General features: G+C 41.1%; 2 protein-coding genes across 4 annotated transcripts; both read left to right on the top strand.

The window, feature by feature from the left end:
- Positions 1 to 862: 862 nt before the first annotated feature.
- On the top strand, positions 863 to 4506 carry pkdc (protein kinase-like domain containing). 3 transcript variants are annotated; one of them, XM_051406569.1, is made up of 3 exons: positions 863 to 947; positions 1657 to 2039; positions 3173 to 4506. In XM_051406569.1, exons 2-3 carry the CDS (start codon positions 1669 to 1671, stop codon positions 3756 to 3758), a joined length of 957 nt encoding a protein of 318 aa, XP_051262529.1. In that variant the 5' UTR covers positions 863 to 947; positions 1657 to 1668; the 3' UTR covers positions 3759 to 4506. The 3 variants fall into 3 exon arrangements, with proteins under 3 accessions (XP_051262529.1, XP_051262530.1, XP_051262528.1); XM_051406570.1 differs by having other exon boundaries at positions 873 to 939; XM_051406568.1 differs by having other exon boundaries at positions 889 to 1094.
- A 505-nt stretch (positions 4507 to 5011) lies between these two features.
- Positions 5012 to 15729, top strand: herpud2 (HERPUD family member 2). Its single transcript, XM_051406567.1, has 9 exons — positions 5012 to 5131; positions 6796 to 7204; positions 9530 to 9607; positions 11306 to 11413; positions 12179 to 12339; positions 12994 to 13119; positions 13398 to 13733; positions 13886 to 13997; positions 14873 to 15729. The coding sequence occupies exons 2-9, from the start codon at positions 7058 to 7060 to the stop codon at positions 15056 to 15058; spliced, it is 1254 nt and encodes a 417-aa protein (XP_051262527.1). The 5' UTR covers positions 5012 to 5131; positions 6796 to 7057; the 3' UTR covers positions 15059 to 15729.
- Positions 15730 to 16070: the final 341 nt, after the last annotated feature.

Here is a 16070-nt window from a genome sequence, read left to right as displayed (position 1 = left end):
GATGGGGCGAGCCCATTTGCAATTTTATGAGCCATCAGAAGCAATGCTTTCTTTGGTCCTTCCTTCTTTGTTATGTTTAAACAATAAAAGAATTCCTCTTAATTACATTCTCCTATTATTACAGTTTAAAAGACTCATCAAAGATTCATTGTCATCTCCTCAGAGTGATCACAGGGTGGGGTTATTGTGTTTCTCGAATTAGAAACTGTTTTGACAGATTCAGTATATAAAAGCCACCAATCTATGCAAATGTTTTTTCTTCATGTAAAAGACAAATGCAAACTTTATTCTAATGCACCTGGAGGGCATCTTTTCTTCCTGTGATAAACATTTCATGGAGGCATTTAAGACACTTGTCTTAATGCCAGTTTGCTGCAACTTGTGTCAGTTTTTATACTGCTTGGTTTCTGCCGCTCTGAGGAATGCAGGGTCAAAAAATGCAATATCACCACAACCTATAGCATCAACAAATACCCCATCACTGTTATTAAGTTATGCCATGGAGTCAGTTACATTTCTAAAAACTCCTGTTTGTAATGTACCCATTGTATGATTCTCAGGCAAACTCTAGAGTTCTTAGGTGGCATCTATTTCTATGATTTATGGATGTTTGTTGACAATGGACTGGAAGAAGTGTGATTTTGGACATACATTGCTTTTAACTGCCTCCATGATCTGTGTGTCACGGCTGCTGCAGCTCCCACTGCTGACTGACTTCATCAACAGTTTACATTAGATTGTGCACGATGAACTGAATTCAGTCAGTGAACCAAGTATGTTGATGCACTCCAGTCCAGCAGATGGCAGAGGTGTTAATTTGGCTTTTCTTTTAGTTCATGTCTGTTACTTTAAACACCACACAGCCGGCTGTAGAGAGTACTTCCTGTTATCTGCCCATTGAGACGTAAAGGAAAGCATATGCATTCTGTTTTGGCCTATGTGAGTCAGTAAGTGTTGCATACTTACTACATTATTTTGGCTTACATTGTTAATGTAATAGTAGCATCTTCTGAATGTATGTGTGAAAAAGGAATAGGCAGAAATATAGCCTGTTTTGACGCCTGGGTGCACAAGCTTGATCATTTGTGAGTGAGGTAAGAGACCAACAAGTCCTGCATTTAGACCTTACTTAAGGAAAATATTATCAGCAATAATTACTGAATCAAAAGTATTCATTATGCAGTAAGATGTGATGATGTGTTTGGATTAAAATCACTGCTGCATTAATGTGGATATTGTGTTTTACTTCTGTAGATGTTTAAGGTTGAGCTCATTTTAGCTACTTTATACTGTTAGGTAGTTTACTCTTCAGCAAGATCATCATATGTCTTGTGAGAACTACAACTTCGAAGAACCAACTTTAATGAGCTCAGAAAAACAAACAGCCCTGTGTTCAGTTTGGGAGAATTCATTTTCCAGATTATTTACTTTAATAAGTAGGAACTTTTCCTCAATCCATAAAGGAACACTTCTTCCTTCAATTTGGAAATCTAAATAACCTAATTTGGAGATACATTGTTTATTCACTGGACAGGAGGGGTATGAAAAATATGAAAAGTAACTAAAGCTGTCAGACAAATGTAGAGAAGTGAATGAAAGTACCTTGAATTTGTATAATATTTGATTACTACAGTGTGCTTTCTCTTTACGGATCAGCTCTGACTGGAAATGAAACAGGAGTACCAGGATCTCATCCTGCAGGCGTGTGGTGCTTCCTCTCTGCGTGTTGGAGCAAAGATCCAGACTCTGTGGAGCGGTTATGGAGAGATAGTCAGGCTGCACCTGGAGGGCTGCGACCGGCCCTCCGTGGTCATCAAACACGTCAAGTTTCCAGAGGAGGCCGAGCACCCTGGCGGCTGGAACACGGATCGCTCCCACACACGTAAAGTGAGATCCTACCAGGTGGAGACTCTCTGGTACCAGAACTATTCCACCAATCAAAGCTGTCGGATTCCTGCCTGCCTGGCTGCCTGTTCCCATGGAGACGAGATGCTGATCGTGCTGGAGGATCTGGATGCTGTTGGTTACGATCAGAGAAGGTATGAACGCAGAGCATTTTGTATGAAATACATGGTAGTCTGTAGCTCTGCAAAGTCTAGGCCATCGAAAGACTGGACAAATTCTACATTTTCATTAAAATGATGCAGTTTAACATTTTGAAGTAGGTGAAAAAAGGTTTTTGAAAGGATTTGTGTCAGCAAAGCATCCAAAATTGGGGCAACAGAAGGGTTGTAGCCTGTAGAGGATTTTAGAAATACTGAGGTCATGGGTCCAGATTCTCCCAGTGCATCACTACCAAACTATAAAATCTTTGACAAGCCACCGAAAAGCCTGTAAAATTAACATGTGATATATTAATATATCGCCCTAAATACTTACATAATTTCATCACTTTTAACATTCATATTCATTCACATGTGTTTAGTTATATTATTTGTAAATGGTGAATGGACCTCACCTTTCTAGTCTTCCGACCACTCAAAGCGCTTTACACTACTTGCCACAGTCACCCATTAACGCACATTTATACACTGAGAGCAAAGGCTCATTAGAACAGAACAGAAAGGAATTCATTCATGGCACAACATGATTGTGTGTGAATGTCCAAAAAATAAGAAATAAGAAAATAAAAGTGAGAAATACATATGTCTCTATCTATAGAGCCAGTGTTTGGTTTGTCTGTTCTAGGCTACTGTAGAAACAAGAGGACCTCTGTAGATATGTAAAACAAGCTCAATTTAAGGTAAGGAAAATTAAACTATTCTTATTTTCAGGTGATTATAAACTAATAAAAACATACCTATGAATATTATACAAGACTAGACCTTTTAAAGATACTCTAATGATCAAACTCTCTGTGTCTTCAGGTTGTTAAAACTCAAATTTCCCAAAACAATACTGAGGACAGGTTCCCAGTGTCCTCAATAACAGCTACAGTCCTGTGTAGGAAAGCATTTTTAGGCTTGGGCTTTCATATTTTATGAGGACAAACATTTCTTTGCAGATCACTAGAGGTAGATGGAAGCACCCTCAAAACAAAATCACAAAGTGAGCAACACTATTTTTACAGTTCCAATCCAATGTACTGCAAGAGTGTCATTAAAGGGATATAGAAGATAAGAATAAAGACATTTCATGCTGGATAAATAAGGTTTTTGGTTTTTCTTTGCAGGACCAGCGTGAAGGACAAAGAAATAAAGGCTTGCCTCAGCTGGCTTGCCCACTTCCATGCTCTCTTCCTGGGCGTGGCTCCAGAGGGCCTGTGGCCCGTCGGTACCTACTGGCACCTGGAGACCCGGCCAGACGAGCTGGAGGCCATGGACGACGCCGAGCTCAAAGCAGCAGCTGGAGATATCGACCGGATACTCAACGACTGCCGCTTCAAGACCATCGTCCACGGAGACGCCAAGTTAGCAAACTTCTGTTTTTCTCAGAGTGGAAAGGAAGTGGCAGCTGTGGACTTTCAGTATGTTGGTGGTGGCTGTGGGATGAAAGACGTGGTGTATTTTTTAGGAAGCTGCATGGAGGAGAGGGAGTGTGAAAAGAAGGTCCCGGGCCTGCTGGACTTCTATTTCACAGAACTAAAGCTATCTGTGAAAAAAGATGTGGACTTTGCTGCCCTGGAGAAAGAGTGGAGAGAGATGTTTGCGTTTGCCTGGACAGATTTTCATCGTTTTCTACTCGGATGGATGCCTGGACACTGGAAAATCAACCGGTACAGCAAACAGTTGACCAAAGAGGTTCTGGGAAAACTGTAACCAGAAGCAAAAAGACCTTTTAACTCCAGACAAGCAAAGAACTGAGCGTGTGGCTTGAAGGTGCTGTAAGGTGGCCAGTTTGAATATGGAAATCTGCAGTGAATCCTGTGTGTTGAATATAATTGGATCTGTACTTAACATAGATTTAGTAGTCAAAAAATACAAAACACCTTTTTGTCTTTTCCAGTAGCAGAAATTTCTTCTGTGTCCTAAAGTAGAATATTAGCTGTATTATAATTATAACAAATGTGACCCTATAGATGCATAAAAGGTCGCAATTGTTGTATATATAAGAAATGTGACCCCGGTATTTGGAGCTTGTTGCACATTTTCATTATAGAAACAGTCACACATTTCGATAACTGTAATAAAACATTTGACTCTAGAGGGTCACAGTTTATTGTATCTGTGATTTTTGATTGCCTAGGCACAACTTTGGCAGTAATAGGCCTACAGTAAGAAATAATAATAATAATACAGTTTGATGAAATACAGTATGTGGAAAATAATAGTTGCTGAAGGTGCTTAAATTACCACTCAGGTCACAGAAATTGGTGTAACACCTTTCCTCCCGTCTTAATACCATTGTGTAAAGTGATAGACTTAAATTAATTGAACAAAAGACATATATTTGGAAACATGTTAACAAGTTATTGTTTTCTAATGTCACCTAAAGATATTTCTATTCAGTGCTTTACTACTGTGCCACAATAATGTCATTCATTAAATCACTTCTTGTATCTTTAAATTTTGCAATATGTTTTTACCTTTTTTATTGTTATTATTTTTTTCTTATTCTACCTCAAGTCTATATGATTTTATTTGTCTGACTTTATTTTTTGCCTAGTGCCTCCTGAAATGTCTTTAATCCTGGCTTCAGCCATGTAAGGCCCTTTGTTTATTTAAAGTTTATTATTATTATTATTATTATTATTATTATTATTATTATTATTATTATTTAAGATGTCAAACAACCGTATGAATATTTTTCTAGATCCGCCCCTGCTTAAAACATAACAGAGAACTACAAAATCAATGCGCATGTCGTCACACTCAGCGGTGCTTAGGTGTCTCCTAGCAACCACATCGCTTAAAAAAAAAAAACAGCCACCTTTTAGCTGTAAAAATAACTTACAGTAACATTATTACCATTAGGATTTATTGATTGAATCTCTACGTCTTCTCTCTTTCCGGCTGATCGTTTTATTTATTTATTTATTTATTTATTTATTTATTTATTTATTTATTCTCCGATCAGCTGTTGTGAAGGGGATGATGACGTGGCTTCCGGTCTCACACCCGACATTACAACAACAAGGCAGCCGCAGCCGAGCTGGGAGAACGAAGACGGCGGTCACAGCAAGAGTAAACAGGTACACACGGGGTCGATACCATATGGCTTTCTTCACAGAGTTTACCCAGACGTGTTTCACGCGTTGTCACCGCGGGAAAACGGCTCGACCGGACGCGACCGAGCTCTTTTTAGCAGAGCGACCGCCAGAGCTAACGTTAGCCGACGAGCTAACTGGCTTCGTGATAAAACATAAAGCGGCTGCTGCTGCTCGGCGTTAACCCTGCCTTTATAGGGCACAGTGTCGCGTTTGTTAGGCCTTGTGGTTTGTGCTGGTATAAAACACGGTGCTTTTGAGCTGAGTTGTCCGTTAATCACATGGTGTGTCTGGACTCGGGGTGGGTTACAGTTTGTTGGTTGTTTTCACAGTTTACTGTAAAGATGGCGCGACATGGCAGGTGTCAGGAAGTGACCCCCCCGACTCAGTGCCTCTTTCTGTGTTTCCCCCTCCTCTGAAATACAGAAGTTCATGGTTATTGTTGGCTTTATATATTCTGTATGGATGCGCTCCCCTGCGAGGTTATACTATATGTATTAATATATAGTATTTTATGGTCAATAAGTCCCATTTAAAGACTAAAACCAGAAGTTAATTTCTCCTATTGTCAATACAGCGTGTGAGGACAGTGCCTTATATTCTGTAGCTTATTCCTCTCTGGTATTTTAGCTTCATTTTAGTCCACAAAGACCACTTTAAACACATAAAGGACTCACACCGGGGCACTAAATAGTCCCTAACAAATGTATGACTTACTCCTGTTTGTGTAATGTATGTTAAAGTCTACAGGACTGAGCTGTTTTAGTATCCCCGTTTATCTTGTTTTAAAAATGAAATCATACATTCTTGACCTATTTTTAAAGATTCACGTAGGAGCTAGAGCTTGATCTATATCGCTATTATTCGATATATATAATGCAGAAAAACCAAAAACCCACTAGAACAGTCATCGGTGAACTTTCCCCCCCTTGAGAGTCTCAGATTTCCCATATCGGTCAGGCTGTAATAGGTACACATGGACTTGAGACTAACGTACTGTTGGTTTCTGTCTTTTTTTCCCCACTATAATATAAAACATCACCTTCTGAAATCACCATGTCCTGTAGCTTTAACTGGCCAAACTCGTATATCTAGAGTATCAGAACACCGGCCAAGAGCCAGATGTTGATCATTTATCACTGTCAGGTTAGTTTACTGGATACAAGGTCTCAGTTTACACGTTAACACAGTTTAGTTGCTACACCTTGCTAAAATTAAAACCCTTTAAAACAACAGCCCTGCGTTCAATTCTACCTCCAGGAAGGTTATAATTAGTTTTACAGAGGTTGTGATTCAACGTGATCACACTGTGTGATTACACTGTTGAAGGGTAATATGTTATACTGAGAAATGGCTCTAATATTTAGTCTTACTGGTATAAATAGGATGGACAGAATATTAGAAACACCTCTCAGTGTAATGCAGTACAATTTAACAGCACCACAAACTAAAGCCTGTCTGTAAGTGTGTGCTTGTTTATCATTTCAATGTGAGAGTAAAACCATGAAAGGAAATGTATATACATAGCAATGCTATACAGATATAATATGATTTAATGTGATGATTTTATTCTGTGATTTTAAAATCTGCCATCCTCTACGGTGTCCACTCCAGCGAAGACACTCAGACTCTTCCTCTCTCTTCAACAGAAAACCCCAAACCGTCCCCGCAGAAGAATTTCCATCGATAAAGTTGGACTCCACTCAAAATTCCCCCAAACATGAGGCAAATGTTTTAGAGGGGGGAGCCACGCACCCCCGACCCACAGCAGGAACTGTTTTAGGTGTGTTGCTGAGCCCAGAATGGAGAGAATTTGAGGTGAACTTTCTCCTCAGGTGAGTCCTGAGTTGTGACACGAAAGCTCTCCTGAGCTCAGATTCTTCAGAGCCCAGCCTGCTAGTAATATGAGCCATGGACTCTGGGGCACCTGATAGTCCTGTAACCCTGGTCATTAAGGCCCCCAACCAGAAGTTTGAAGACCAGACCATTAACTGCTTCCTCAACTGGACCGTGGAGAGGCTGAAGAGTCACATCTCCAACGTGTACCCCAGCAAGCCGGTGGGTAGCTCTCATGTTTGATGGTTTTCTTTATTGCCAAAGTTTTGGCTCCACTTAGTGTCTGGGTGGATTTGAATACACTGAAACGTGGACCAGGAGGGATTGCTGACAGGTTACCCCAATAATTTACTATAATGAGAGACAGAGAGAAGCAACAGATTCTTACATTTAAGAAGCCAGAACCAACAAATATTTATTATATTTCCTTAAAAAATGACTTACACTATTAATTGATCTTTAAAATAGATGCAGATTCATTAGTGGTAAATTATTTGTTTCAGCTCTATACAAATATCTGTTCATAACTGAACTAGTAAAAATAAATAAACATCACTTTATTATATTAGATATTAAATTAATATCTTGCCATCCACATTTGATGAAAAATAATCTCATTTTAAGGGTATTATTTGATGATCAGTTCCCTAGATGATGTTGCAGACCAGACACTGCCACTTCAAGTGTTTTATTTTGTCATGATGGAAAAAAAACAGTAGAGAGCAAATGCTTAGATGTGTAACCATAGCAACAAGCAAGATGTTAAAATGGGGGGTTTGTGTTTGGCCCATTCAGGAGTACTTTTCTGGTTTTAGGAATAAACTAAAGCGGCGCTACCACCAAACACCTTCGGTATTGTACCCTTTCAACCCGTACCTAAACCCTGGATCTGTTAGACAGTCTTCTAAAATGTGGGCACAGCTGTTACTGGGCGTTTGGGCCGACCCCCGTTCACTTTTCCAGCAGTTGGCAAACAGACAGACTTTTATTAACCTCCACACTGTAACCTACACTGTACATTCACTGCCAGATTGACAACTTACAGCTATCCTTGTCCTCTGTTCCGCTCGCGTTCACCGTCACTTTTCTGCCTCTCACTCGCTCCTCTCTCTGTGTCTCACTACACACACACACACACCATAGGTAGTTGTTTATCACAACAAGGACACAAGCTTTGTTTGGGGGGAAAAAAGGCAGCAGGCAGCAAGACAAAAGAGTGCTGAAAAAAAACAGGAGAGTGTGGGAAACTCCACAGCAGAGCGAAGACAGTTCTGGCTGTTCTCTCTGTGTGAAAAATGGCCTATGGTATCATCCACGACTTTTGACAATGGAAACCCAAAATTAACTACTCAAATGTATAATGAACCGAAACGACCTGAACTGGACTGGAATGCTTGGTGGAAACGAGCTTTAATGCACAAAGTTGGGTCAATGCTGGGCTGTTGCAGTACTCGGTACAGAGGTGCTCATTCAGATCAGTTCGGTTCCCCAGTCAGTGAAAGAAAGAAGAGATGTGGCTCAAACATTTTCTCTTTCTCCCTGAAAACAGAAAGAAAATGCCTCGTGTGTGTCTGTGTGTAGAAGGATTAGATCATGCTGCAGAAAGTGAAAGCACACAGTTTTATCAAAGAGAAAGCGTAGCACACATAAATACAACAATGTATTTAAGCTGTCAGTGATAGAAGTGGAGTTTATGTTATTCCTACGCGTCGGTGCTCCGTTTTCCATCACGTCCTTCATAAAATGACCTTAACTGAGGAGAAGCCCTTCGAAGCGCAGAGATTGTACGCACCGGGTTATGCTTTTAGTAAGATTTGAAATCTAATCCAGCTCTGCAATCTGATCTAATCCAAAGGTGCCTAATCACTTGACACACATTAAGGATTTGACATCTCATGTTAATAACAATCCACACAACAACAAGGTCTTTCCCCGTATGACAGCTGGAAACATTAGAGCCTACTAGAAATAAACCGGTTTGTCATGACAGAGAGGTAGCGGAGGGTGTATCCTGAAAACATATCCGTCGGTGAGGTTCGTGGTTCATTTCTTGACCTTCGACACAGCAGTTTAGGGAATCTAATCTCAAAACAACGTCCATTTTGTAGCTGTTATAGTGTTTATAATCACATCACATGATCTTCCTCAGCTTTCCAGTTGTCATGGGAGTGTAATTTGTTGAAATTTTCCATTTTATTTCCCTGAGCACTTCTCATTCATGTTGGCTTAAAAGAAAAAAGGTTAAAAGTTAAATCTTGACAGGTTAATTTTAGCTCTGGGGCCCAGATTTGCTCTCGGGCTCTTTGCCGTATCAGTTCCACCCAGTGTTGCAGTTTATATCTCAGGTCACATTTGATATGTTAAATAAAGAGACAGCAGTTTGATCATGTATTTTTCTACGAGGTAAGGACACCCATATCTGGTTACACTGTAACTGTAAAGATAGATGTTAGATTGTTATTCTGAGAAACGCACTTGCCTGTAGCATGTTTTAATAAATAAAAGAAAACCCTTCTTCACACTGTCTGTACCCTGCTTCTGTTGTAGCTGTCCAAAGACCAGCGGCTGGTGTACTCAGGAAGGCTCCTTCAAGACCACCTACAGCTCAGAGATGTGCTTAGAAAGGTAAGAGCTACCTTAGTGTGTGTGTGTGTGTGTGTGTGTGTGTGTGTGTGTGTGTGTGTGTGTGTGTGTGCGTGTGCGTGTGCGTGTGTGTGGACTATGTTTTGCATGGATACAATTTAGTTTGGCAACCCATCCAGGTAGATGTGTCCGTGTCCAAAACATGAATATTAGTTTTTTCTTAATTTTGTGGCACATTTACGTGCAGTTATTAGGTGTCGGGTCTCAGTGCTGTGTGCAACATCCCCGACCTGTGGGAAACAATACATGTGTGAATGATGAGAAATGCTCTTTCATTAGTCATTTATAGTTTGTCAGTGTGTTGATAAAATTGGGATCGCAAAATTCAGCTGCCTAACTACTTCTGCTGCCCTCTTTCTCATTCATTTAGCTTTAAAACTTAAAAAGACTAAGTGATCCACAACACTACAACAAAATGTTGGTCATACGGCTTATTTCATGCATAAGTGAACACAGTGAAACAAGTAGTGTGGCAGTTTGAAACAAATGGACAGAACGGATCCATCAAGCAAACAATCAACAATGTCACATTTAATATAGCTAGCCCTTTATAGTAACAGTATTAGTAGTAGTTGTCATTTATTGTTTTGCCTTATACGCGGCTGCCCAGCCCAGAAGCACTTGTAAAACACCTGAAATACAGTTGAAGTGATGCCATTTGTCAAAAATAACTTACTTCACTTTATTTGCATCGTCATATAATCAACAATGACACATTATTGTTGCACTCTAAGTTCAGTAAGTAAATGTTTTATTAAAGCAGGTGTAATAAAGATGTGAGTGCAGTCATAGCAGTAAATTAACATACATTACCGTGTAGTTAAAGAGCTGTAATGTAAGTCCGTCATTATTTAAATGGCTTAAAAAGACGTGTAAAGAATATTGTGCTGCAACTAACTAATGATTACTTTCATTATCGATGAATCTGCATATCATTATTATCGTTATAGTTCCTCACACGTCTTGTTTCGTCCAACCAACGTTCCACAACCCAAAGATATTAAGTTAATAGTTATTTTTGACAAAGAGAAGCTTTAAACCTGCAGATTAAGGAAGCTGGGACAAGCAAAACTCATTTCTGCTTAAAAAAAAGAACTACAACGATTATTCAGTTATTATAATAGTTGGCAATTAATTACAGACTTAATTGTTGCACCTCTGAAACCTTATAGACCCTCATCCTCTTACATCCAGGACTGTGTGTGTGTGTGTGTGTGTGTGTGTGTGTGTGTGTGTGTGTGTGTGTGTGTGTGTGTGTGTGTGTGTGTGTGTGTGTGTGTGTGTGTGTGTGTGTGTGTGTGTGTGTTTGGCAGGTAGTCCATTCTTTATTCAAGACTTGTTCAGTTGTTGTGTGTTTGAGCACACACGGGTTGCGTGCATCACTGTGTGCGGGTGCTGTGAGGGAACTGAAACAGGCTGCCTGGGGAAACAAAAGCTGATCTGATGTGATTTACCAACAAAGGGTGAGCATTGTGTCTGAGTTCTGGCCATTTCCACACTAATCCTCTCTTTCTTTCTTTCTTTCTTTCTTTCTTTCTTTCTTTCTTTCTTTCTTTTCTCTGTTTCTTGTTTGGTCTCTCTGCTCTGTTGCTGCCTTCACCTCCAACCTCCTCCTCCTCCTCCTTCTTTCTCTTCCTCCCACCTCCTCGGCTCGTGCCCCCGACCTCGTCGAACCCACAGCAGGATGGATACCACATGATGCATCTAGTGTGCGCCTCTCATAGCCCCCCAGCCTCGCCCATGCCTCGGAGCCCCTCCATGGCCGGCTCTCCCGCTTCTGACTCCAGCGTGAGTAGACCGACAAACCACGACCTCCTCCTGTGGGGCTCAAACAATGTGTGTGTATGGCAGCTTTGTTGTTTGGAGGCTCTATACAGGACACACAGAGGGCTGAACACTGAAACGGCAAGTTAATGCTTAGGCAAACATGTATGAGAGCTGCTGGACCACAAGGAGCTCCACTTTGTTTGATTTAGTGCTTTATATCAAGTGCTAGCAGCTAATGTACACAGCTAAATCCTAAAGGTGACATACTGTAGAGGCAAGATGTCGGGGGTCTGTGCTTGATGTGGATAGTTGTTAGGGGAAAACAAAGTGTGTTCAGATTATACCCGATTTTGACTTTTGGAGTGTTTACTCACCACAAACCTCCACGGAAACAGCTGGACAAATACTCGCCGTGATGATGCACCAAGCCGATACACCAGATTGGTTTCACTTTTCTTCTCTTTAGATTCTCTGGGCATGCACAGGACCAAGATGTTTGCATGCCAGGCGATTAATGAGAAAAATCTTTAATACCTATAAAAAAAAAACATGAATTTGTGTCCATACATTTATTAAGTGGAAACTTTTCAACTTGTGCAATCACCTCAAGTTTCACCACCAACTGCTAATCTGTGTTTGTTTGCTTTCACTTATGTCTTCCCATTGGCAGCACAGTCACAGTCACAGTCACATACTTTGGGTTCAGTCCAAACACGCCCTTTTATAAAACATTCTGTTTCCTTTGTATTGATTATTTCTGATTGGCGTTGACATCTCGTCACCCAGAGCTCCGACAACGCCGGCTCCGCCTCCCCTGCCAACACACCAAATCAGGACAGCCAGCCAGCCTCTTCCTCCTCTTCTGTCCCAGGGAGTTATGACGGCCTGAGGTATCGCGGTGGCTTCCCCCCGTACGACCCTCAGAGCCCCCCTGGTGTCCCTCAGTGGTAAGCAAATCTCTGACGCACCACGACCATAACTGATACACAACTCACTGACATTTCAATGTTTCCCCTCAAAATAATCGACTAAAGGTGGTGTCAGCTGTGACATTCCCAAGTAGAAACACAAAGCTCAGCACATGAGTTAGATCATCTTGTATATCTTTTAATTAATAATAAAAAACATTTAATTTGAAATATGCTTTTTGTGTCAAACAATATGTTTTACTAAGAAATCTTTTGTACAGATATCTCTGTTACACATATGCAACAGCTGATTCTTAAAATGTCCATTATAATACAATAGGAACTGTATAATCTAGACCAATACAACAGTCCTCCAATCTATCAGACGTTTTAAAGAAGCAAAATCAGATTTTGTTGAGACTGAGAGAGAATTACTGATTCAACACTATCGTCATTGTGTCTGTCCTTGTGTTGGATTGCATTACACTGAAAGCAGAACTGAAGAATGAAGTTTGAGGTTTGTTATAAACAACCAGCTGAAGCACCCAGAGAAAATCTTACAGAATATTTCCAACATAGAGATTAATCAGGAGTGAAAACTAAAAAGAGCCGTACAGAAGCTCATGTTGTGACTGTGCTTGTTTCTTCTGTACACATTTAATAACAAATATGACATTCTTCATTCTTCCACAGGCCAGAAGGAGCCCAGGTCCCTTTACAAGGCGGCCTCCCTGCCAACATGCCCCCCCACCCGATGTACATGCCCATGCAGATGCTGTGGTGGCAGCAGATGTACGCACGCCACTACTACATGCAATAGTAAGTTAGTACTATAGTAAGAAATGTGTCTTTAGATGGTCAAGGCTAGTAATTACAGATATTTGTAAGGGTTCAATTTAAGTTTTAACAATGATTTAGTTGTGGACATGACAGCATATTAATAAAATATTAAAAGATACAAATGAAATATTAGTAAAATATTTAATTCTTCTATTTTCATTCTACCTCTCTGGTTGAAAGTGAAGAACTTGAAATTAAAATCAAACCCAACCCTGTTCTGTCTCTGTTTCCTCCCTCTCTTCACTTCCTCTTACCAGTCAAGCAGCAGTAGCTGCCTCTCAGCCTCCCAGCGCCTCCCCTCCTTCCTCCCCCACCTCCTCGCCCCATCAGCCAGCACAGCCCAACGAAGCCGTGCAGCCCCCGCTGGGGCCCAACCCGGACCCCAACCCCCTACCGGAGAACCAGCCGGCCAACCCCAACATCCAGATGAACGCGCAGGGCGGGGCGGTGTTAAACGACGACGAGCTGAACCGCGATTGGCTGGACTGGTTGTACACGGTGTCTCGCGCCGGCGTCCTGCTCAGCATCGTTTACTTCTACTCCTCCTTTAGCCGCTTCGTCATGGTGGTCGGTGCCATGCTGCTTGTCTACCTGTAAGTCAGTGCTCCACTACACAGGGTTTTATTCTAGTTTGTTTCCAATGCAGTTTACTGAATGTGTGTTCATGGCCAACGTTAGTTTTCACCATTCTGTGTATTTATCTATTCTAAAACTAAATGTCTGTGCATGTGCTTTTTTATCCCAGGCATCAGGCTGGTTGGTTTCCCTTCAGACCGGATCAGCAGAACCTTGGAGGAGGAGAACAGGCGAGGGCTCCTCAGGAGGAAGCGGAGAGACACCAGGATATACAGGAAATGGTGAGCAGAATGTGGCGACCTGTGTGCATCATCGTTTACCACAATGAATGTGTGCATACTCACGTGAACTGTGCAGGAGCTGCCAGTACTCTCTGACACTGTAGTGGGACCAATCTATGGCAGCAGCACATGGGAAGGCCACTGTAATAACAATTCCATAATTGTGGAGGATTGCAGCTGCACACACGTTTCCGGAGGCTGGTGCAAGAACCATGAACGGACCTTACTTGTCTGTGTAACTTGAAGGCAGACAGCAGTTAAATCCGATTTTTGTTTTTCCAAGTCAAGACTTCTAAGTTTGACAAATGACTAGATAAAGTTTGTCTGCTTGAACACATATTTATTTTCCTGCATCAGTCCCTACACTCTGTCTGTTTTCTCCTTCTACGACTCTGCCATCTAGTTTTGCAACAGTTCAGCAATAAATCAGACCTTTTCAAAAAGTAAATTCTAATCAGTTTTTGTTGAGACTGAGAGAGTTGTGGATTCAGCACTCGAGTTGTTTGTGGTGGTGGTGTTGTGTTGGATTGCATTACACTGAAAGCAGAACTGTGGAAAAAACTTGAGGTCTTTTAATTGTTACCTCACAAGCAAACAGTTTAAGTACCCAGAAGATTTTAAAGTGCGCCACAACAGTCAAAGGTAAGAGTTTATGCAGAACTCTAAATTACTCTAGAAATCGATGTAACCCCCCCCCCCAATCAAACAGTGTTATGAAGTTGTGGGAAAAAAATGGATCTGCACCAAAAATGAATAATCTTTTCTTCAGGACTTGGCTGAAATTTCTAATTTTGGAGATTTCTGTTTGCATACAGCATCGTGAACTTCTCCACTATTGTCTCTCTCTAACCATCCACCGTCTTCTCTCATCGCAGGAACGTCTGATGGACGAGGGGCTAGAGGACGACGACAGCGGTGAGGAAGGAGGTGGAGGCCCTGAGGACCAGGCCCAGGCGGCGGCCGCTCTCCCTGAGCCAAGCTTCCTTACCACCGCGTGGTCCTTCATCAGCACCTTCTTCACCTCGCTCATCCCAGAGGGACGGCCCCAACCGGCCAACTAGGCAGACCCTGTTTCTCTGCCCTACCTCTCGAATACCCCTCCTTCCTCCTGCCAGCAGGTACCGCTCTACAGAAGTATCACAGTTCATCTTTACTGTCCTAAATACCCCAGCCAGTCGACTATAAACCTCCTACATGCTGCCAACAAACGGACCGATATTTAAAACCGTCTCTCTGAAGTTTAAGAGCAGATGCAGTGCGTGTCTCTGCAGGCGGGCAGGTGAATAAACAGACATTTAGAAAGTAAATATCACGCTGTGTTAACGGAGTAAATGCTTCAGCAGTGAATTATTTTTCTTCTTTCATCGATCGTGAATTCATTGAGATGGTCAGAGACCCTGGAGGGAGCTGTCTTCCATTTTAACCTGTGATAAGGTCATGCTTTTAAAACTTTTCAATGAGGGATGTGACAGACCACAAAAAAAAAAAAAAAAAATCAGGAATCTCCCTAAAACAACAGGGAGACTGTGTCCTTAAGAAACCATGATAAACCACATCCTTAAAGACATTTTCATGTATGCGCACGATGTGCATAGTGACATTGCAGCTACTGAAGCACATTGTTTTCCCACTTTGTGTAATTTGAACATTATCTATTTACACATGTAAGTATATGCATCTTTAATTCCTGAATATATGCTTTTTTTTGAATAAAAATCTTGCTGCGGTTGGACTCTGTGCTTTACGTCCTGTTATTTATCCTGTAGTTCCTCACATGTCCTGCAGGTGGCGGTATTCACACACAGATGTTAAAGTAGCTTAGAGTTGAGAGGTATTTTGAGGGTATTTGAACTTCATTGTATAGGCACACTTCAGAGATCATTTTTTAGTATGTTTGGAGTTTACTTCTGTTTGTACATAAACCCAAATTATCTGTATCATTTTCTTATTTCCTATAATTATAATATGTATGATAAAAATGTATTTGTAGAGTGATTTTAAAAAAGCAGAAGAAGGTTATAACCGGAGCAAATAAAACACAAAAGCAAACTATTCAAATAAATGAAGGTTAAT

This window comes from Dicentrarchus labrax, unplaced genomic scaffold, assembly GCF_905237075.1.
Source record: "Dicentrarchus labrax unplaced genomic scaffold, dlabrax2021, whole genome shotgun sequence".
Lineage (NCBI taxonomy): Eukaryota > Metazoa > Chordata > Actinopteri > Moronidae > Dicentrarchus > Dicentrarchus labrax.
This window is presented reverse-complemented; position numbering and strand designations above follow the sequence as displayed.

Coding starts and splice junctions, on each gene's coding strand:
- herpud2 (XM_051406567.1), top strand. CDS start 7,058: ATGGACTCTGGGGCACCTGATAGTCCTGTAACCCTGGTCATTAAGGCC. Junction 9,608..11,305: donor TCAGAGATGTGCTTAGAAAG/GTAAGAGCTACC, acceptor TCGAACCCACAG/CAGGATGGATACCACATGAT. Junction 12,340..12,993: donor CCCCCTGGTGTCCCTCAGTG/GTAAGCAAATCT, acceptor ATTCTTCCACAG/GCCAGAAGGAGCCCAGGTCC.
- pkdc (XM_051406569.1), top strand. CDS start 1,669: ATGAAACAGGAGTACCAGGATCTCATCCTGCAGGCGTGTGGTGCTTCC. Junction 2,040..3,172: donor GTTGGTTACGATCAGAGAAG/GTATGAACGCAG, acceptor TTTTCTTTGCAG/GACCAGCGTGAAGGACAAAG.